Source organism: Uloborus diversus, chromosome 6 (genome assembly GCF_026930045.1).
Source record: "Uloborus diversus isolate 005 chromosome 6, Udiv.v.3.1, whole genome shotgun sequence".
Taxonomy (NCBI): domain Eukaryota; kingdom Metazoa; phylum Arthropoda; class Arachnida; order Araneae; family Uloboridae; genus Uloborus; species Uloborus diversus.
Window position 1 is genome coordinate 55,292,144 of NC_072736.1, and position 22,897 is coordinate 55,315,040.

At 32.4% G+C, this 22,897-nt stretch overlaps 1 protein-coding gene across 1 annotated transcript in view; it reads left to right on the forward strand.

The window, feature by feature from the left end:
* LOC129223754 (3'-5' RNA helicase YTHDC2-like) overlaps positions 1–22,897 on the forward strand; it is a 47,987-nt gene that overhangs the window by 20,422 nt on the left and 4,668 nt on the right. The window contains exons 14-27 of the mRNA XM_054858114.1: positions 1,614–1,786; positions 2,091–2,181; positions 2,927–3,014; positions 4,576–4,656; positions 5,638–5,946; positions 6,391–6,556; positions 7,231–7,337; positions 12,391–12,662; positions 12,881–13,134; positions 13,343–13,455; positions 15,237–15,534; positions 15,998–16,287; positions 17,163–17,314; positions 18,169–18,253. Of these exons, the coding sequence (XP_054714089.1) occupies positions 1,614–1,786; positions 2,091–2,181; positions 2,927–3,014; positions 4,576–4,656; positions 5,638–5,946; positions 6,391–6,556; positions 7,231–7,337; positions 12,391–12,662; positions 12,881–13,134; positions 13,343–13,455; positions 15,237–15,534; positions 15,998–16,287; positions 17,163–17,314; positions 18,169–18,253 (2,479 nt within the window). The remainder of the gene's footprint in view (positions 1–1,613; positions 1,787–2,090; positions 2,182–2,926; positions 3,015–4,575; positions 4,657–5,637; positions 5,947–6,390; positions 6,557–7,230; positions 7,338–12,390; positions 12,663–12,880; positions 13,135–13,342; positions 13,456–15,236; positions 15,535–15,997; positions 16,288–17,162; positions 17,315–18,168; positions 18,254–22,897) is intronic.

Sequence of the window (22,897 nt, forward strand, 5' to 3'; positions counted from 1 at the left end):
CATTCCTTATGGAATTAATTTGTAATGTCTTTGCCTATTAGGGACCTTATTCCTGGCCGATTCAGTACTTTTTATTGACTCCCAAGCAGTTTCCTAAATTTTTTGTGCACAAAATCGTGGATTCGTTCATGGGGGGAGAGAGGGAAGCATTCTTTAGCATGACCCATCCCTAAAGTGGTAGTCTGTATCAGCCGCTGTGTATTAGTATATAAAATGCGCCCGGCTGGTGGCGTGATGGTTAGGCACTGGCCTTCTACAGATTCTGACCTTTGGTGGCCAGTAGGTGGATTTTAGAGATGCAGAAAATCTCAGTGCCCATGTCGTATGATTATGCGGCATGTAAAAGATCCCTTGAATATTTGTTTAGCTTAGAATATTCCTCGGCTAAATTAAATTCCTAGTGCAATTATGCATTAAAAGAGAGCCCAGGTGCCTCCATCTGGTGGAAAGTGGGCGTCCAAATTATCCGTGCCATTGACATCCTGCGCTATAATGGTGGCACAAGAAAGACTGGATGCTGTAGCGGGAGATTGCACTAGGTCTGCTAAAGAACAGCACCCATTAGGAAAAAAAAGTATATAAAATGCTGCCAAGAACTTCAATTTGCTTCAGTAAAGTAATAAAGTTAAACATGGTGGTGATACTTATCCCACATGAGCTACCAAATCTAGACCTGGTGCAAGAGTCCAAAAACATTAAAAGACTAGAAGCAAGTGTGGATTATCAAAAGCATCCTTTACATAAAATCCAGTGTATTCAAGCAAGTGCTGTGAAGACATTTCACCGCTAGTACATTTAGGCTGCACAGTATATCGCTTTGTGCCATACTGTTAGTATAGGCATTTCAAGTGTCTGCTCGCAAAGCGTGAAAAAGTGGTCTGCTTCTATCTGTTCCTACCTGTCCCCTGATACGGCATCCAGTCTTTCTTGTGCCACCATTAAGGTGCAGGGTGTCAATGGCATGGATAATTTGGATGCCCAGTTTCCACCAGATGGTGGCACGTGGACTCTCTTTTGATGTCTTCATTGAACTGGAGCCTACTACCAGGATTTTTTCTGAAGTGTCAAGAGTTTGGGGGAAGTACTTTTCAAAGTTGATTTGCCTTGTTTTTGAGATTCAATAAATCTCTGTAATGGTCTACCACTCATGAGATGCTATCAGTAAATTCCACAGAGATTGCTTCGGCAAGCTGGCTTACCACCTTATACCCTTTACTCTGACATGGGAAGAGATCTCTTGCACACGGTTTTTGTGGCAAGAAGATAGCCTGATCAAAAATATTCAGCCTAGAACTATTGCCAATGTTGAGCCAGTTCGTAAGATGTTAGAGTGAAGAGCAAGTATCACTAGAGTAGGGATCCATATGTCTGAAAAGATTTCATTGTCCACACATTTATAAAGATGGCTTTAAAATTTTTTTGAAGGAATATTCTGGTAATTGGAACTAATTTAAGTGAATTTGTCTTTTCCCCTAAAGATTAATGAAATTTCGATGACTATATAAATGTGTGTTTTATTTTTTAGCTTATAAATGATTGTTAAGATCATGTCATAACAGATGGAAGGAATCTAGTTTTATAATAATTCTCTTGACTTTTCTATTTATATTTAGTTCCCAATGTAAATCATCTGAAAATGATGGTAATTCATTTGAAAATCAGTTGGAAATTAGTGAGGAAGATAAGATATTATTAGATTCATACACTCATAGTGTTGATGAAGATAAAATAGATCACGAATTGGTCTTGTGCTTATTGGAAAGAATTTGTGGAAGTCAAGAAGAAGGTGAACAAACTTGTTTATATTTTATACCTTATTCTATCCTTATTTTGAAATTTTAAGTATAAGTTTATTAAGATATATATGTGTTAAGATTATTCATTTAAAGTTTAGAGAGTTCTAGAATGAATGCATTATGAACATGCACATGTAATAGTGTGAATTGTTCAACCGTTAATTAGCATTTATTTTTGGTCATTTTGAACAATTAACTTATATATATAGGTTTAAAATCAGCTTTATGAATTTTGTCTTTTGTACCTATTTTTCAGTAATAGTTTTGTTTTGATCTGTTTTTTTTTTTGGTTAGGATCTGTGTTGATATTTCTCCCAGGATATGATGACATTGTTACTCTTAGAGATGGAATTCTGAATGATACTCGAAATATTCCCGAAAGCCGGTATGATAATAAATCAAAATGTTATTTGAAGTTTTATTCTGCTAATCACTTTTAATTGAGCAAGGAAATTTTCAGGAATTTTATTTTTCTATTCTTAAACTAAATTTCCATTTAAGTTTCAACTTCTCAGAATCATTATATATTCAGTAGAGTGTACGATAAAGTACTTTCTGTTTTAGAGGTGCTATAAAATGACGCATTTTTTAAATATATTGTACTATATAATTTCTGTCATTAATTATAGTAGCATCATAGTAATTTATGAAAATCCTTTCCAAAAAAGAAAAAAAAAATTTGTTTTTAAAGGAAAGAACTTAAGTAGCATCTGGAAAACATCTGCTTTAGTCCATCACATGTTTCAAAAAAAAAAAAAAAAAAAAGTTAAACAAACTTGTTGAGAATAGATCTTTTTCTCTCTTTTGGCTATTTTCTTTTATATTAAAAATTTCTTTTAAACCTTATTTCTTGCTTGTGTTTGCTACTTTATTTTCATACTCTTGTCAAATTAACCTGTATTTTTCTTGTTGATTATCTAACAGTGCTCTTGGCATTTAAAATTAAGAATCATGAAGAATTTTACGAAATTTTACCACTTTTTGTAAAACTGATATTTTTGACATTGAGTGTTTTTGTTCCTTAGTGCAGATATAAACAATAGATTTTTAATTTTGCTGAGAATGCTTCAGTACAGTTATAAAACTGTTGATCGTGGCATATTATGTTAATAATTTCCTTTTCTTGATAGAGCAATGATATTTACACTACACTCGCAAATGCAAAGTTCGGATCAAAAGAGAGTTTTCAGGCCTGTACCTCCTGGCATGAGAAAAATTGTAAGTTAAACTTTCTATGAAAGCTCTTTTTTTTTTGTTTCAGTATAAAGCTTTGTTTTTATGCTAATATAATAATATAAAATGCTCCACTTTAAAATTGAAAAAAAAAAAAAAAAACATAAAAGTATAATATTTGTTTTCAAACTTGTTATATATAATTTTTGTAGTAAGTTATCGTCCTAAGCCAGGGCTAAGGCAGAAATGCCTAAATACACCGCCAGCTCGGTTACTTCATCCGAGGACTGCAGTTTCATGCTTTTTAGCCCGGAATAGGAACCACCTGAGCTGGAGGCAAAAGACCTCTTAAGGGAGCCAAGAGAGCCAAACACACTGGTAGATAATGTAGAATTAGCACACCAGATGAGTGGCCGCAGCAATGTTGTGGTTCAACTCAAAGATTGATGGCAAAGCATGGTATTTTGTAGTAAGTTTCGTAGTTGAATTGAGTAGATTGTACTACAGATTTAGTATTTACTACTTTAGAGCAATGTAAAGAACATTGCTCTATCAAGAAAAGAAAATTGTTAACATAATGCACCACCATCAACAGTTTTCTAACTGTAACTTACTACAAAATGCCATGCTTTGCCATCAATCTTTGAGTTAAACTGCACCATTGCTGTGGTCACTCATCTGGTGTGCTAATTCTACATTAATTACCAGTTTGTTTGGCTCTTTTGGCTCCCTTAAGAGGTTTTTTGCCTCCAGCTCAGGGGGGTACCTATTCCGAGCTGATGAGTGCTAAAAAGCACAAAACTGCAGTCCTCGGATGGAATAACTGAGCTGGCAGTGTATATAATTTTGTTTTAAAATTATGCTTCACTCTTCGAAAACAGAAATGTGATCATGATAAATGAGGTGTTTTTTATAAGAGCAGTTTTTAAAATATTTAAAAAAAAACTAAAAGCTTTCTCTTAAACATTTCAGTTTTTTAAATTCTATGTTTTGTTATTTTTGTAAACTTTTTTATATAATTATTTTTTAAATCAAAATTTAGATTCAAACTGACAAGATATTAACTTTCAGTTATTCATTTTAACAGCTATAAAATAGATTATATAGCTCTATAATCAAAGATCAAAAAGCTTACTGAAAGCGTGGCATTCTACATGCACCCTACTGATTAATTATTTGATTTCTTAAGATTTAAATGAGCATGTTAATTGAATGTAATTTATTTTATTTCAGATTTTATTTTTAAATATAGTATGGTATAACCCCAATTTAACAATGATGGTCAAGGAACTGGAAAAAGCTATTTTTTAATCAACGATATCGTTACATTGAGGAGCATATATATTCACTGCAGTCAAACCCGGACCAGTGAAATATATCACTAAATTGGGTATCATTAAATCAAAGTTGTAGCGAGCTAACTTTTTTCGATTGTTTACAAAATCTTTATGTGCATTCAAACTAATCAGGTTTTAGATTATATTGCTCTGCAGTGAAACTTCTTATAGCTTACTGAAAGGGTTTCATTCTACAAGCTTTCATTGGATTAGTTATTCAATTTCTCATGGTTTAAATGAAGTGCTAAATGTTGTTTCTTTCCTTTCAGATATTAGCCACAAATATTGCTGAAACTAGTATCACTATTAATGATGTGGTGTTTGTTATTGACTGTGGAAAGGTCAAGGAGGTAAAAGAATATTTTTTCCATGTCTCATTGAATTACCAAATTTACGTTGCTTGAATAAAATTATTTGAGTAGATTGTTCATCATAAAACCATTTTATTACATTTTGATATGTTGCTTTTTAACTGCATAAATTATTAATGGTTTTATAACACTGGTAAAACAATGTTTAAAAATCTGGTGTTTTCAGAATTAGTCAGTATTTTTGGGATTTAATTAGTAATGTGGATTATGCCCTTCAACTATTCATTTTAACAACTAAAACCTTTTTTTTTATCATCTGTTTTTGTCTCATTTTGCCTATAGGCCTTTCATCATCAATGTCATAATCTCAACTTTTGTGAACTTGTTAAATTTTTTCATGAATTAGGTTTAAAAAATGCAAAAGGCATGTTGTTTTCTTGCGCATATTTCATAGTTCTGTTGGTATTTTACTCTGAACTATTACTTTTCAAAAATTCAAAGTTCGTTTTTGAATGGGAATAGATATTCGTTCTATTTTCGGCTATAAGAAAAATTGTTATATCATCTTGCAAAATTCTTGCTCTTGAAGTCTACACCAATAAATCAATAAGATGTGCTTCTCTGAAATTGTGACCCATCTTCTTGATGAAAAGCTTATGTTGTTCATGTTCAAAAGTGATAAGGAACTCGAAATGTTCAACTCTTTTAGCATCATCTGTTTTTCATTAAAATGTGCATCAGTACTGTACATAGGCATGTATTACAAATGCATTTAGAAATAGTTGAAATTTCTTCCCCCTAGCTTTGAGAAATCAATGTAGAGGGCAGGGTTCTTGTCATTTTTTGATAAAATTGCACTGAATTTATGCCTTTTACCCCTCTTGCCCCCAGAAAAATTTGAAATGAGGGACCTGTTCATAACATTTTGTTTTGACTGTTTTATAATTCAGTAATTGTGCAAACATTATGTATTTTACTTGTTTTTAATTTTTAATGAAAATTATTTTCTTTGCATTACAGAGAACTTACGATGCTTTAACGGGTGTCACACAGTTAAAAGCAGGCTGGATATCCAAAGCAAGTGCTGTTCAAAGGCGTGGTCGAGCAGGCCGCTGCAGGCCCGGACTATGTTATCATCTATACAGTAGGGCTCGCTTTAACAGTTTTCAGAAATTCCAAGTTCCGGAAATTTTACGCGTCCCCATACATGAGTTATGCCTTCAAGCCAAACTATTGGCACCACCCAATGCTCCCATTGCTGACTTTTTAGCAAAAGCTCCTGATCCACCTCCATTCATGGTGACACGTAATGCTGTAACTTTGTTGAAGGTAAAGTTTAGAATTTTGGTTAATGTATGAAAAATATTTGCATTATTTTTTCTCTTGTTTATAGTATTTGCTATTGAAATATTACAATGCCAAGAAATTGGCAATATTCTTTTTGCCAACACACTTAAAATCCAGGTGGAATAAAAATCTGGAATTTGAAGGAATCAATTTGATTTTTAATGAGTCCCAGCTATATCAATAATTATACATTTAAAATATCTTTTGCAGTAATAAAAAAGAAATCATGAACCGCTGAGAAATTGGTCATTTTTTGTTTTGAGTCATATATAATCAGCAGTCATATTTTTTACCTGACCGTTTAATTTACGTTTTCAGAAACATAAAATGTGGTACAGCTTGTACATGCACGTGTCTTTTATTTATTTGTTAATTTAAACTATTTGCAACAACAAATTTAATCAAAAATTGTATTTTATGTTTTAGACCATCGACGCATTAGATCCTTGGGAAGAGCTTACTGAACTAGGACTTCATCTTCTTGATTTACCCATTGAACCTCGTCTCGGAAAAATGGTGCTGTATTCTGTGGTACTAAAATGTTTGGATCCAGTTTTGACGATTGTTTGTTGCTTAGCATATCGTGATCCATGTGAGTTTAATGAACTGATATGTATCAATTGCTCAGTTAAAAAGTTTATACAGTGAGAATCTTAGCACTTCTGCAACTTTAAACAGTGCAAGAGGGTACAATAAGAAACAAAAATCATACATAAACATATGGTCGCAAACGCAATGCTGGCATGCTACATGTATACTAAGCCAGAAACTGATGGATACAAAACAGGTCACCAATTTATCACACAAAGATGATTGTACGCAACACTTAAGTTTTTTTAGAAGGGTTTAGAGTAGTTGCTAAAAGTTACAGCCTGTAGCTTTAATACACGCGTCACAACCATCAAAATGGCTCGTTATTGCAACAGGGAGTGTTTTGTCATTGTGAAGCATGTATTACATCTGCAGGCCACAATTTTCCAACAAACACTTTAATCCTTTCGTAACATCCAAAATGTTGGGTAAAATCATTTTTGTGTAATAAATTTGACCTGTTTTGCATTCATTAGTTTCTGGCTTTGTGTGCATTTAGTGCTTCAGCATTACGTTTGAGATCAGATCATATATTCCTATATGCGATTCCTGCTTCTTATCCTCCCCTCTAACATCCCTTAACGTTTTGCCCAAGAGTAAACTCACTCTGTATAATGGCAATGTATACTAGTTCAGGAATGATTTTTATCATTATGCTTCTACACTCTTTTCCAGTTATGATACCATCCCAACCATCCCAGAAAAGAGCTGCCGCAATTGCTAGAAGAAAATTCGCTTGTGATACTTACAGTGATCATATGGTTTTATTGCGAGCTTTTCAGGTGAGTCATTATTATTATCTTTTTTTTAATTTCTCTTTTTTTAAAAAATAATTCTATATATTTCTCTGACCTATCAAACTCTAACTTATCAAATATAGGATTCCTTTTTGTTGAGATTTAGATAACATATCTATGGTTTAGTGTACATATGAGGCAGTGAAAAGCAAAAGGATGTACTCGTAAGTGGTAAAATTAAAAATTTGCAGATAACCAGTCAAATGGTAGGGGAACCCCCTGCCTGTCTTTGGGCAAGAGATAGTACTAGTAGCCCTAGTAGGTGCTGCTGTACAACATGATTTAGAAAAAAAATCAATGAAAGCATACCTAGGACATTACCTTTATACGTGTTTTACTCAAAACTTGAAAAATTCCACTTACATCCCTTTGCTTCTCACTGTCTCATATGTGCTTAGTTAAACTAATTTTTCAGCAGAGCATTATATAAGTTTAGCGATGCATAAAAATGCAATTTGTTATTCAACTATTCTGAGGCCTTGAAATTGTGTACATTAAACAGTAGCAATTTGTTGTAACCATTTTGCTAATTATTTTTCAATTCAATTTTAACTAATTCTTGTAAAAAGTGTCATTTACCACAGTTGGGCACAGACACCTAGATAAAATTTTAGCCACCTTTGAAAGGTGTCACCTGTCCCCCCAACGAAACAAGTTCCAATGCCTAACTGTTTTATTGTTTGTTTCTTTTTTTTTTTTTTTCAAATTTGTGTGATTCTAATAACCATGTGTGAAAGTTCTCCTTGCACATTTCAAATCTTAGAAATTATTTTTCATTTAATTTATTGTTGCCATATTTGGTCAAAGTTAAGTAGAAACTGCTTATTAGGTAATACCATACATTATTCTTACTTGTGATTTTTCTGCTAATTGGTGAAATTCAGCGAACTTCAATCTACAGATTCGCGAAATTTCGTTTTCCTTCTTAAAGTTTTAAAAGAAAAAATACTAGAATTCAACAAAGACTCAAGCTTGTAAAATATAACTTTGCATTTTTGCTCAGCATGCTTTATATCGTCATCTACTTTGGAAATGATAGACAGTATAGAAAACCAACATCAAATGTTTAGAGATTGCTACCTAATTCCAGACAAACTATAAAATAATGTAAGCCTACTTTTTGATGTGCAAGGGAAAAAACAATTACGTTATTTTCAGACTGCAATCTTTTTGCATTGTGCATAAGAATAAGATTTTTTTTTCTTTTCAGCAGTGCTTTAAGTGTTCATTTATGATGTAAATAAAATTTCTTTTTATTTTTTGTTAAAATTTCAGTTTGAAAGTATAATTTATATGTCCCATAAAATGCGAATTAATTATTTAAACAACCAGAAAAAAAAAAGAACTTAGAGGAAGCATTTAAGTAATGTGGTGATAAAAACTGATATGCTTTTAAAACTTTTTGTTTTCTTCTATAGCTTAAAAGGTAATAAAAGAAAAGTTTCTAATTAGCAGAATTCTGTGATTTTTATCTTCAGATTCATGGAATTCCGGAAAAAAAACTTTCAACTTTTTTTTTTGTTTGAGCAATCACATGTGCCATTTTTTTTGTCATTTTTAGGATTTTCAAACAAAACAAGCTATTAAACAGGACTTAAAAGTTTCATTGAAATGAAAAATAATCCACCAAATAATTGAATTAAGTCATTAAAGGTTAAATAATCCACCAGATGAGAAACAAGTCATTAAATAACATGAAAAATTGTATTGAAATAATTCATCATTGGGACAACTTTAAGTATATTAAAAAGTAAAATAATCAGCAAAATAAATGCATTGAGTTATCAATGAACGTCGTACGTTGAAATCTAAAGTTGGAAAAGAGGAACTAATGTAGTAGCCATGTGAATGTTATTTTTCTATTTTTGCAAAGTCATAAAAACATAAACAAGTGCCCAAGATGATGTATCTTTATAATAGAAAAGTACCCATATTATTGAGAATTCTTATAAAATAAGTTATTCCTTCCCATTGTGTAAGGCCCAATTAAGATGAGCTAAAGTTTGCTTCTGCTATACCAGCTAGACCTCAAGATTCAGAAAATTTTCAAGTGGCCAATGGCCACTAGACTCATAAAACTTGGTGGCCACCAGTTTTACCGGGTTTTGAAAACAGCGCTCTAGTACAAAAATGGGGGGGGGGGGATTTCAATTTGTATTTTTTGAAACAAATATTATGAAAGTGATGCTAAAGGAATGCTAACAAGAAATGTAAATTATATTGATCATGGAAATATAAGAGGCTTTGGGTAAAGGTTTGGAGCTCCTGAAGCAAATGATTCATTCCACCCATTTTAAAGTTTCATAAGGAAAAAAATCATTAAATCAAAAATAAAGTAGTGTACACAGTACCATGGTCCCACAGTGAAAAAAAAAAGTATTTCCCATAAAAACAACAACAAATTCCTTTAAAATCTTTTTGTAAATCATTGCAAACGCCATGGTAGTAAAAATCAACATGCACCTTTCAGGTAACTAGTTTAATGAAAAGAATTAACTGTAAGAAAATTAGCACGAAGGGAATCAAATATTGGATAAACATATGATTTGAATTTTTTCAATAATTAAGATTATTGGGTTTTTTTTTTTTGGCATAAAAATAATTAACTACAAACCTCCTCCAGTAATATACAATTTGGCATTTACCAAGAATATATTTCCAAAAAAAAAAAAAAATCTTTTTGCATTATTTGAACTAAGGGTATGATCAAACATAGCGACTACGTTCCATACGCAGCATCTCTGTTAAGATGACTATGAAGGGAAAACGATCAAAGGACTGGCTATTTGGCTTATATTTTAATCTGATGCGATTGAAGATTAAAAAATTACAACAGTTATTCGAATAAATAGAAACTAGCCCCCGTTGTTTAAACGATTTTCAATGGAACGTATTCCTAATCGATTACGAGTATTAGCGTCCACATCACACAGCAGAAATATAATATATAACTTATAGAAATATAGTAATATAGTTTTTTTCTTTCTATTTTTAATTATGTATAGGATTTTTAATGAAATACAGGATTTATGGGACAACATGGAACATTGATTATGGCAAAGGAATGATAAAACGGGGTGCACGGGGGGGGGGGGGGGGGTCAAAACAAGTTGCCTTTTCAAGTTTTAAATTAAATAATTTGTCTTCCTATTTTGACGATTTTTTCAGAATAAAGGCTGTTTGAGTTAATTGGGAAACAAATAGAATCGGAACAACCTTCGAGGGTTTATGTAAAAAAACATACAATATGTTTTTTTGTTTTTTTTTTCACTTTTAAAGAGCCAAAATTTGCAAAATATTTTCATACTTTCAGAACAAGATTTAAAGTTTTAGAAACAGGTCAATAATTAATCCTTAAAAAACTACATTTAAAACAAAATAGTCAGCTTTTAGCACATAAGCGTCTAAATCAATTAGAATAAAAAAAAATGTTCTGAAGATAAAATTTCGCATTTTTCCAGAAAATAATTACGAATTACCCAGGAAAAAGGGCATTTTTTCATTGTTATCAATAGTTTGCACTGCAATAAACATCCAATGCCATTTTCGGAAACTTAGGCTCTTAAAAAGTCTTGTGTACTGCCATCTTTGGAAATGACCAAATATGGCGGCGACAACAAAAATTAAGAAATAATTTTTTGAATTTGTAGCGTGAAAACAATTTAAAAATAATAAATCTTCGTGAAACTACAATTCAGTTGAAAAGTTTTTAGCACATTTGCGTCCAAGGCAATGAGGATAAGATTAAATGTTAAGAACAAAACTTTTCATTTCTCAAAAAAATTACATATTTAAAATAAATTTAAAAAAAGAAAAAACAAGTTGCAGCCCATTTCGCGTTTTTTCTTCATTAGTTTGCAGTTAAAGGAAACATCCAATTCTGCTTTGTTTTTGGAAAGTTAGGCATTTAAGCAACGCGTCCACTTCCATCTTATCAGTGACCAAAAATGGCGACTACGTTTCATTCGTAGCTGAAAAGACTTTTTGATTAAAAAACGATTTTCCCAATTGACCCTACCATCCGCAGTCTTGTGCTTTAGATGCAGGAAAATGTTCTTCTCCCGCTAAATTTGTGCATAATTCCTGTTCACCCTTGGAATTTTTTTCTTTGGAACTATTGAGGGGCAAAAATGGCGTCTGCGGTCCTTTTTTATTTTATTGCCAGCTTCATTTTGGCTCAAAACTTTTTTTTCAGGAAACATCGATAAAAACGAAGATTAGAAATCAAGGGACAAAATTCCCTGAGAAAAAATTGGATTTTTTTTTGGGGGGGGGGGGCAAAATTTGAAATATCCCTGACAGTTTTAACTATGTCGTTTTCTATGACAATTCCAGGATCTGCAGGTTCTAAAATGGGCCTGAAGAAAAAAAAAAGTTTCGTATAATCGAAGGCGGTGTATAATACAATGTAAAAAAATAAAGTTTGAATTTAATATACCATTTGAGCAACTAAACTAAAAACGTGAAAAGGTGATTACTTTGAAGAAATAATCAAAATTAATCTGAAATATAATCTAAAATACAATGATTTCTTCTTGAAATCATGATTATAGTACGCTAATTACTTGAAAAACAAAGAGTCAAGACAAAGGAGCAAACGCTCTAATCTTGTGCAAATGGCTTCCTAATTCACTGTATTCTTGCTTTTATTACATAGCCTAAAACGCGTAAGAGGAGCATTCAAGCATCGTAAAATAACCAACATACAGGCAGGCAGAGAGAAAGAACATGCAAGCTTTGTAAAATAAACAACATTCAGTCGGAGTACGGTCTCTATTGGTGAATCCTTACAGTACTTACTGATGCATTGAAATTCTTTTCTTGGGATCTAAATTAAAATAACCCCCAAAAAAGTTGGCGACTGTAGAAATTTTTTGGGGTCGCCAATTTTGAAAACCGAGTCGCCACGTGGCGAGTGGCGACCGTAAATCTTGACCTTTAATACCAGCTAAAACCACTGTTAATAAATTGTTTCTCAGATTAGTTTAAATTGTTTAAAACTCCTGAAGAAATCTATTTAATGTATGTTGTATTCCAGGCATGGCAGAAAGCTAAAGCAGAAGGCCATGAACATGGATTTTGTAGCAGAAATTTCATCTCTTCAGCTTCAATGGAGATGATTGTTGGAATGCGATCTCAGCTTTTAGGCCAGTTGAGAGCTTCAGGTTTCGTAAGATCCAGAGGATCAGGCGATATAAGAGACTTAAACAGCAACTCTGAAATTTGGGCCGTCGTGAAAGCTGCACTGTGTGCTGGCACGCACCCGAATTTGATAAGAGTGGATAGAGATCGTCAACAGTTGATTACACAGTATGTTTTGTTTACTATTTTTAGAATTTTCTTTAACACATGAAATTTAAATACATTGTTTATAATTTTTCAACATTTATTCATACTTGCATTGGAAAAGGGTGTATTTAATTTTGAAAGAACTTGAATTTAAAAAAAAAACATTTAGATTCAATTTTTTCCAATTTTTAGTTTGAACTTCTAGCATATAGAACTAATTGAGTGGTTTTTATTCCCAGAAAAGAAAGCAAGGTAAAGTTTCACCATTCTTCAATTTTGAATAAATTGTCAGTACCTGCAAAGCAGCATGTGACTGCGCTGATGAAACAAATGATCAATGAGTTGCCATGTGATTGGCTTCTTTATGAAGAAATGATGAGGACTGGAAGCATAGCACATGCCCACTGTTGCTCTCTTATCACCCCTTTGACTGTGGCTTTGTTTGCAGGCCCAGCACGCTTGCCTCTCGATGCACTCCATGAACCAGATCAAGGTAAGGTATCAAAATAGTTTGCTTATTTCATATTCATAAAATAAGAGCTGAACACGTCTCTGAGCAAAATACTACCAGCACATGGGCGCCCATATGGGGAGGCAAGTGGGGGTTCAAACCCGTTGATTTGCAGTGATGTGTTCCTGTAAGTTCTCACTAGTAATTTTATTCATAAAAATTACATTTCTCTCTCTCTTTTTTTTTCCAGCTCGGTTAGAAGGTTACATGGAAGAAGAAGATAGTGAAGATGATACTAAATATGATAACCAGAAAGCAATGTTTAAGATTGATGACTGGATATCTTTTAGAGTAGAGCCTGAGGTAAAAATGTTCTTGCTTATCTGAATTTGTTTTTAGCTTCATCACTATGCTCTAAAAATATTACAGAATGTAATATTTTATCTCATTTTCTAGTTAGGTCTCTTCTTTTTCGTTGTTGAAACATATTTAAGGAACTTTCATTAATGGCTGAGTTTTATAAAGTGAAAGTTTCTGCCATAAATTCATTACTAACCTGAACTTTATTAGATGGCCATCATGCTATAGTTCAGGAGTTCCCAAAGTGCAGTTAGAAATGAAAGGTATTGTGTGTTGAGATTTTAAATCAAATGAAGTTACTGCACCAATAACTTATTTAAGTAGTGCCCTTTAAGTTGCAGAATGTATTTGGAGTCATGTGCAGAAAACAATATTTGGAGTTGAAAAATTATCTTGTTTTACTTTTCTCCATGGTAATAATGTACAAACGATTTTCTCGGCAAGCTATTTACAAATGAAAGATGAAATTGGAAAATAATTTTTCTCCAAGCATTAATAAATTTAGTAAACTTGCAAAACCGTTATTGATCAATTTGTAATATTATTAATAAAGTCATTTATCTAATCAAGGTTCATTCAATTTAAATAGTTTGCTGATAAAGTTTACAATTTTAAAATGCCTATTCAAGAGCATTATGACAAACACTCAACTCGGCTGACGAAGAAACTAAAAATACCACTCCTTAAAAGAGAGAGAGAGAGCATCTGAGTTACCAAAACATTAAATATAGCCAGCCAGAGTCATTTGCATTGATTTTTATACATGCATTTGAGATGCACATTTCCCGATGTTAGAATGTTGGCCAATTAAAGGAAAAATGAACTTTGTCGTTTCATGACGCGTCTAAGATTCACGCACGTGTCTAAGATTGGGAAATATGTTTCAATCATTGAATTAGCATTTGTGACTTTACAAGATAAAAGATAACCAAGATTTAATTAAAGCCAAATATCATATCAAAATAAACATTGATGATATCATTTGGGATTCCCAACAAAAGGTGTCACAAAGGCTACGTTCGGAAACTCACCGCTGTCGCACTGGTGCCACCGCAAGCATTCAGAAGTGCAATCAACTCATTTTTGGTGCCACTGACCAGTGTTCAGAAATACTTGCAGTTGTTCACTAGCGGTTGATCCGGTTACAATCGCTCCCACTGTGGTCTTGACGTAGTCAACGAGATCACGTGGTATTCTTCGGCCGATCCGATCGTGTTTCAAGTTTTACACTCTCTGTGATTGGAGTGTCGCCTGCTGCTGTACAAGAACTATTGCTCTGTAACCACGAGTGTTTGGAAACACTGCTGTTCTACTGTGCTCACCCGAAAAATTCCAGTGATGTCATAACCACAATCTAACCAACCACGCAATGCAACCGGGGAGGTGTTTCCAAACATGCCTAAGTTTTGATAATTGAAATAGAACTAGGGCCCTGTAAAAAAAGTTCTAATTCTTCAGAACCTAAATATTTGCCTTCAGATCAAAAGCTGGTTTTGTTAAATTTTTGTCGAATTTAAGTCTTTTTGGGAAGAGTGGAATGTGATTTCTGTATCTTAAAAGAAGCATTTCTCAAGGTGTTTTTTAATCATGCAATTTGTATTCATTTATTCTTTAAGAGACTAAGCTTCAATAACAAAAATGAGTTTTCCACAATATTAATTAAGTACTTAATTGATAATCGTATGTTTGAATTATCATTCTATTTCTTTTGTTATTTATTTATTTTCAAATTCATCAACTGCACTCTTTGTGAAAAAAAACCTTACGCTTTTCTTGTTTTCTAGATTGCTCGCTTAGTACTTCAGCTTCGTCAGAAATGGCATGCATTATTTTTGAAACGCATGCACACACCTTCTAAGTTATTGAACCAATCAGATGAAGCAGTCATACGCACAATTGTTGGAGTGTTGGCATCGGAAGACCAGGCACTCAATCTCCAGAATCCTCCAGGTATTGGTCAAAGACCAAGACCTCTAATGGTTGATTACTGTCCACCTGCTCATTTAGGGAGGCAAATGCAGTCTAGTCCAAACCATAAGGCTGCTAATTTTTATAGTCAAAATAATCCTCATAATGTACAAGGTAAGTTTATATTTGGAATTACTCTAGTTATTTATGCTCTTTTCATTTTAAATTATTCAATTTAAATGATTAAAGAGGTCATAAAAGGTCTGGGAAGAAAATATTTTGTAAATATATATTATGTTTTTCTCTCAAAAAACTTTGACATTTTTGTTGTTCTGTTAATTTTTAACCAGGGGAAAATAACAATCAACAGTAGTGTACTCGGCAAAGCACGAGAATAAAAGCTTAAAATTCAGCCCCCTTTTTTTCAACTGAGCATTGTTTACTTTGGTTTCATTGGGATATAATTGGATTTTGTTCAACCTCTATAGAATATTTGTGTGTAATGTTGTAAGCTGAGAGCTTATAACATCTTGTCCTTATTAAACTACTAATAACATAAGAGGAAATTTTAAGTATTAACATTGAACTGACTCATTAATTCTGATGTAATTTGATTTTTTCCTTCCTTAATATTCAGGTATGTTGTCTTTTCAAGATGAGCCACCGAGCTTACCAAACTGTTCATTGCCATCAAATTATGGTGATAATTACGGTAGATGTAGCCCTCACTCACGTGCAATGGCACAATCTTACAGCAGCCACCAACAGCAAATGCCCAAACCAAGCTGCAGTGCTCAAAGCATGAACAGCAGGTTTAGATACTTTATTATAAAAGCCAGTGCTTCCAGGGTTGTTGAAGTCTCAATGGCAAAAAATATTTGGGCATTTACTCCAACAACTGAAAGAAAACTTATTGGTGCAGTAAAGGTATCTGTTTCCTATTATCACTTGTTAAAAAATGGTTTATTGTCAAGTATATGATAAGAAATTGTTCTTCAAAATATATTCTCTGAAGAAGCAGTTGTTTCAATCATCAAAAAATTACAACAAAAAGTTCAGTATTAAGCAGTAAGTTACTGAACCAAGCCAGGGCTAAGGTAAAACTACATGCAATATACTGACAGTCCAGTTATTCCACCCAGAGACTATGTCCATGTTATGGACTCATCAGCCTGGAGTAGAGAATAACTGAGCTACAATGAGATAACATCTGCCTCCAGCCAGGCCCGTCATTTAGGCGATCAGGGGGGGGGGGGGGGGTCAATTCCCCAGATTTTAAAAAGATAATAAAATGAGACATTTTTGCACATATTATGGTCTTTTTTCCTCCCGTAAAATGTATTGAACGCAACCCTTTGCTTCCTTCTTGATATTTGTGAAATGACAGGTCTGCCTTCAGCTCAGTTATTCCCTATTCCACCCTGATGCGTTCATAACAAGGACAAAACTGCAGATCTGGATGGGATAACCCGGCTGTTAGTATATTGCATCTAAAAATTTCAGTAATTTATATTTTTCATATTTCAACTGAGCTTATTCTAGCGAATGGACATTTTATAATGTTGATATTAAAATAAATGTGTCAGATAGCAAATTATTCATTTGTTGTCTTTACTTTTATTTTGTTTTAACACTAAAAGCTTGAAACTTGATGTACAAAGTATCAGAGTCATTTTATTTTTAAATTATGTATAAGTATATTAGTTGTAGTTATTTTTACAAATTTTTTGAAATCTAAATTTAAAATAATTGTGGTTCCTCTTTAGTAGCTTTTGAAATTCAATTTTTATGATTTTTTGCAGGAAGGAAAAGAAGTAATTCTCATATTCTCCATACAAGGAAGTGGACATTTCCAAGGCTTTGCTCAATTCACTCAGATTATATCAGATCAGCGTCCTTCTGAATTCAGTGTTGCAAATCTTGGCCCTTGTTACCAGATAAAATGGGTGAAAAAGTAATTACAAATCTTCCCTTTATTATGCCAATTTTGAATTCTGTTGGATGATTCTTTTGAATCTTGCTCTTGAAATGCAAGAAGAAATGTATTATCAATGAAAAAAATTGAAGATTGGACATCAAGTACAGTCAAGTAAAAACAAATAAGCAATTCGTGATTGCTCAGTAATGATCGGTGTTAAATTAAAGTTATACATAAAACTGAATCGTCATATTTGTTCTTAAGTTTTGGGTATATGATGTGGGAAAGTACTGATACAAGAGGAATTAAATGCAGATTGAACAGTAAGAAGTGAGAAACAATATATTACAGCATTTTTATCCGACAGCAAGTCAAACTTCATCCTTCTTCAGATGCTACCATTGCGTCAGCCCAACTTATTCCGCTCGGAGTGGCTAGATGGTCAAAGGATAAAACAACTTTTAGTGAATGCTAGTCTGAAAGTTTTGTGAAAGGCCGGTTTTTAGGGATCAGAATTTTGTGAACGGTTCATAAACTGATCTAATTTCTGTCTAGATGACCCCTTAAGGAGATATTTTTTTCTATGGAAATTTCAAAGAATTTTCTGTTCGCCAATTAATTCGCCAAATTAGATTTTTTTTTGCCGAATTTACAACTTTATCGCATTTGATGCAGTGGGGAATCCTTAGTGCAGTCCCAAACATTAATTGTAAACAACATAGCTATCTTTTATTTTATTCTATGGATTGCATGTAAATTCTCTTTAAAGTGAAATTCTTAATGTTTTAAAGAAAAGATATTTTATATCAGAACTTGAAAGGAGATTTTTGTTACCATTGTTTTTAAATTTTTCAAATTATCATGTTGATGTAACACTTTCTTGTTTTAAGGGCAAGCATTCCTTTTCAAAGTACGCGGCACTTGCAGAATGCCTGGAATGACAATCGAAAAGTTCAGATCTCTAGAGATGGCCAGGTAAATTATTTTTATAAGTATGTCCTATGCCTTTACGTCACAATATATACAGAAACAATCACTATTATCAAGTTCAGCAATGTATTTAATTGCGCTTTAAAATCTGTAAGGAAAGGAATTACAGTATGTACATACAGTAGTAGTTATGTTCCAGAACAGCAATCAGTCTTTTTAATGTAAATGCTTTCAGCTACCACTTCAACTTGTACTTTCGCACTAGACTGAATCAACATGATTTTTAAAAAGCTGCACAGGGCTAGTTTTATCCAGCAACTGCAGTGCAAAAAACATCCCAAAATAGATTTCAGTGGGGAAACAATGAAGAGGGGGAGGGGCAGAGTTGAAAATCGGAATGTGTGAATGGTGAATGGGATTTATGATGAAACAACTTTGTACATAGCTCATTGTAAAGTTTGCCAAAGTATTCAAAAAGCATTTTATGTTCAAATAACCTTCTGTTATTAAAAGTAACTGCTATTCATAATGAATTAGCCTGTAGATATCTATGTTAAGGGACTGAGATTCACAAAAATTTCCACTAAATATCCGCTATTTGGGAGTGTTGATTAAAGGAGGCTTCACTATATATATAGTTACAAATTCTGTAAATAGTAATTATTTTTGTAATTAATTTGTTGTAATCTGGCTAAATTTGGAGTTTATTCCATTATCTTTCATCTAAAAATTGTCTCAGTAACGTAACTTGTAAATAGTTCCTGGTAATGTACATACAGCCCCCTTACATTCAAATGAAGTATATGGTACTCCCATTTCATCTGGTAAGATTTGTGAATGGAATAAAAAGAAAATATGAGAAATTGTTAGAGCGTTGTAGAAATTTCTGAATGGAATACTGTGGAAAGTTTTCGAGGTTTATAAATAGACTGAGCTATTCTTGACTGAGCTATTGCGCTGAGAGCATGTATTTAGCTCTGTGTGTATTAGCCTTCGCGCTTTGTTTTTGCATATTCAGATGTAAATACGTGTGCCATTGTTGAGTTTACAGTGTTAATTGATATTTACCTAATTGCTATGGTTAATTTAGCAGTTGCTAACGATATTTCTTGTACATAGTTGTAAATAAATCTCCCGTGTTTTTCTCAAGAACTATCATCGTTTAAAGAATTTCTTGAAGTGGCTGAACTCGTAACAATATATATATATATATATATATATATATATATATATATATATATATATATATATATATATATATATATATATATATACCTTGTTAGTAATAATCATGCAAATCAGCTGTGTAATTGAACATCTGACTGAATTTAAAAATTCTATAAAAATATAAAAGGATTACTACTCTTAATTTTAAGTGCTAGGATTGCTGATTAAGAGCAAGAATCTAAGGGAGTGTCACGCTTGATTCATGCCATCTCAGATTTTCTCCAAAAATTACCAATTCTTACTTACCTTGTTAAAAGCTCAAATCCAGAATTTTTTGTCCTGAAGTTGAGTTGTTCGGTTTTTATGGGCCCCCTAAAGGTCAACGCGCAGCAGCAAAAAATGAGCAGATTTTTAAGACATGGAAATTGCTATGAGCCACAATTGTTGCCGAGAACAATTTGCCTCCATATTCTTTTTATGTATGAAGGATTGAAGGTTCAAACTTTACTAAATGAATGCTAAAATTGTGGCATGTTGTTGCTGCAAGGGCAATGAAGGCCGCAAAAAAGTGACTTTTTTGACGTTTTTTTAGCATTTTTGAGGTCTAAAAACAGATTGCACCTTTCAGTTGCCATGGCAAAGTACTGTCGCTTGAAAGGTAAGTATATGCACTTTAAAAAATGCATAATTAATTGAGGCAAGTTTAATGTGCTTTTAGTTACATTAGGCCAAAATGGGGAAAATGTCACATTTTACTGATATTTAAACTGTCGTAATTCCTTGCGCAAACAACATATTGAAATAATTTTCTTGCCTTTGTTGTACCCTATTATTGATCTAACCAAAACAGTCAATTCCATTGAGGCAAAATGCTTTAAATTTAAAAAAAAAAGAAAAATAATAACTGGGTCATTCCATGCGAAATGAGCAAATCAGCTGTGGCTGACATGTCACAGATTTCAATGAAAATTTTTATTTAGGTAAACCAGACATATTTATGAGGGAATGCAAAGTATGAAAGTTAAAAAACGGTTTGTTGCTTTGTTATTGAAATTAGAAGTTGATGCTTACGCTAAGCCTAAATTTTCAGAGTCCATTGCTACCAGTTTGTGACTCAATAACTCCATAAGTTATAAACGTACACTTAAAAAATAAATATTTCTATATTCTATAAACAATTCTCTATTGAGAAAGAGCAAAGTAAAATTTATTCGGATCTTTTTTTGAATCTGAAATATCAACAAAGGTTGAAATTTTGCCAATTTACTTCATATTTTAAATCACTCTTCTAGCTCTTTTAATGAAAAAATAAGAGCAAAAATGATTCAGATTGAAAAACTATCTAGAACTAACTATCTGCTCTAATTTAGTAACTGTTTATGAATTTCTTGATGACGAAATTGTACTTTAAAAAATTGAAAATTTCCAAAAATTTCATTTTTTCCTCTGTTTCAGATGTTTTTTTGAAAATGAGGGAATGCTCTAAATTTACTCAATTTTTTTTTACGTAACATATTGAAGTGTTTTTAAATGCTACTAAATTTTAATCATTGGTATCAGCGTATTTTTGGTACTAGAGTAACTTGAACTAAGTTAAAATTTCATTAGTTACTTTTTATTTTGTAAGTTTAGTAAATCTAACCATTTCTTTCGTGTTTCATTTTCTCAAAAGCATGTTTATGAAGTACAGTCTGAAATGTACATTTTTTTAATTGAAATAAATGTTAGTTTTACTTGCTTTTGCATCATTTAGTCGTTTATCTAATTCTTTGAATTCTCGTAATTTCACAAGGGTCAATCCATACAGGTTCCACACAGTATAAACTACTCATTCATGTTCAAGTATTTCTAAGTTATCAAATTAAAATAATTATTTTGAAAATTACAATATGTTTTTTCAGTATAATGTATTATATAGGGCACAATATACATAATTTAAGAAGATGCCATGACATTTTCACACTTTTTATTTCTGTTTTAGTGTGTGAATTGACTAGCAAAATTGCTTAATTTCAAAGACCTGCATCTTTTTTACAAACCAAATACTAAAAACAATATGTATAACATGTATAGTACTTGAACGGCATATTCAATTGGCCAAGAAATTTTATTTTCAATTCCATCCCCTTTTGGTTTATAGGGGTCTAAATATGTCATTTTGGTCATTTTTCCGATTTTTGAGGGGCTGTAATCTATAAAGGGTGCACAAACACACAGCAACAGTTACCTATTCTTTTTAGCATCGTGCCAGTGATCAGTTTTTGTCCTATTTCATTTTGTGTTTTCGTCCCCTACGTGAGTTATCTCCCTTTGAAATGAGTAAAATTTTTACATTTGGTCTTGAACTTTAACCTGCTGCCATTATTTTAATTATTAACTTACAGCTACGTTATTCAGCAAGTAAGACTATAAACTTATGCCCTTTAACATCAAAGTGTTAAATTAACTGTCATAAATGTAATTCAAATAGATTTCGGCCAAAATGCAGAGGTCTAAAAGTCCCATTTTTGACTACGAAAATCACTTTTGATGACCTTTATGGATGTATGGAATGACCCAACTGTGCCTATTTTTCTCGTCCTGGATTTTTGCTTTTTTATGCTATTTGCCTGACTTACTGGTATTTTAATAATATAATTTGCAATATAAATTGATATTTTATTTTTCTGTGACACATTTATGATATTTTTGACATTCATTTAGTTTAACATAAGACATTAATAACGTTTAAATTTGTATATTCAATTGTAAAGTGATTTAGTCAACATTTTCATTGTTATTGTATTGAAAACTTTTTTTAATCAAACATAAAGCTCCATCTAAGACTCGTGAATGTGTTTTTAGCATAGCACTTTAAACAGATTAGTACGAAACAATTTCTGTAAAAGAAAAAAGTCTTCTTATTTTTTGAAATATTTGTTCTCAAGTCTGTTTTTTCTTCTTTAAAGCTACTTATTTAAACTATTACATTTTTTACATTCAAATAAAAATGAATTCAAAATAAATTAGTTTTTGTTCTTGACAAAGTATATTTTAAAACATTATTGATTCAACTTCTAAATTTTACATCTATATTGACTTCAGTAACATAGATATGCAGCAAATTATGTGTAACATTAGCAGCAAAACGATTTTTTTTTCTTGACTTCTGTCAGGGTTCAATTTGGAAGTGTGGAGGCCCCGGAGCAAGAAAGGAGTGGAGGCCCCTAATCAGGATTCGCAAAGATCACATTTTCGAAAATATCCAATACTTAGATATATATCCGAATATTTTGATATATATGTATATATCCAATATTTTTGATCAGCACTTCAATAGTAAATACATCCCCTGACCCGTGAAAGTTAGGATATTTTGTAAAAATTTTATTGTGGGGGCGCCTTTGTTGTGGAGGCCCCGAGGCAGTAGCCCCGCCTGCACTCCCTTAAATCCGGCCCTGACTTTTGTATACCTACCGCTACATTGTAGATAAATATAAAATATCAGAATTGTAAATAAATCCAAAATAAAAGAGTAATACT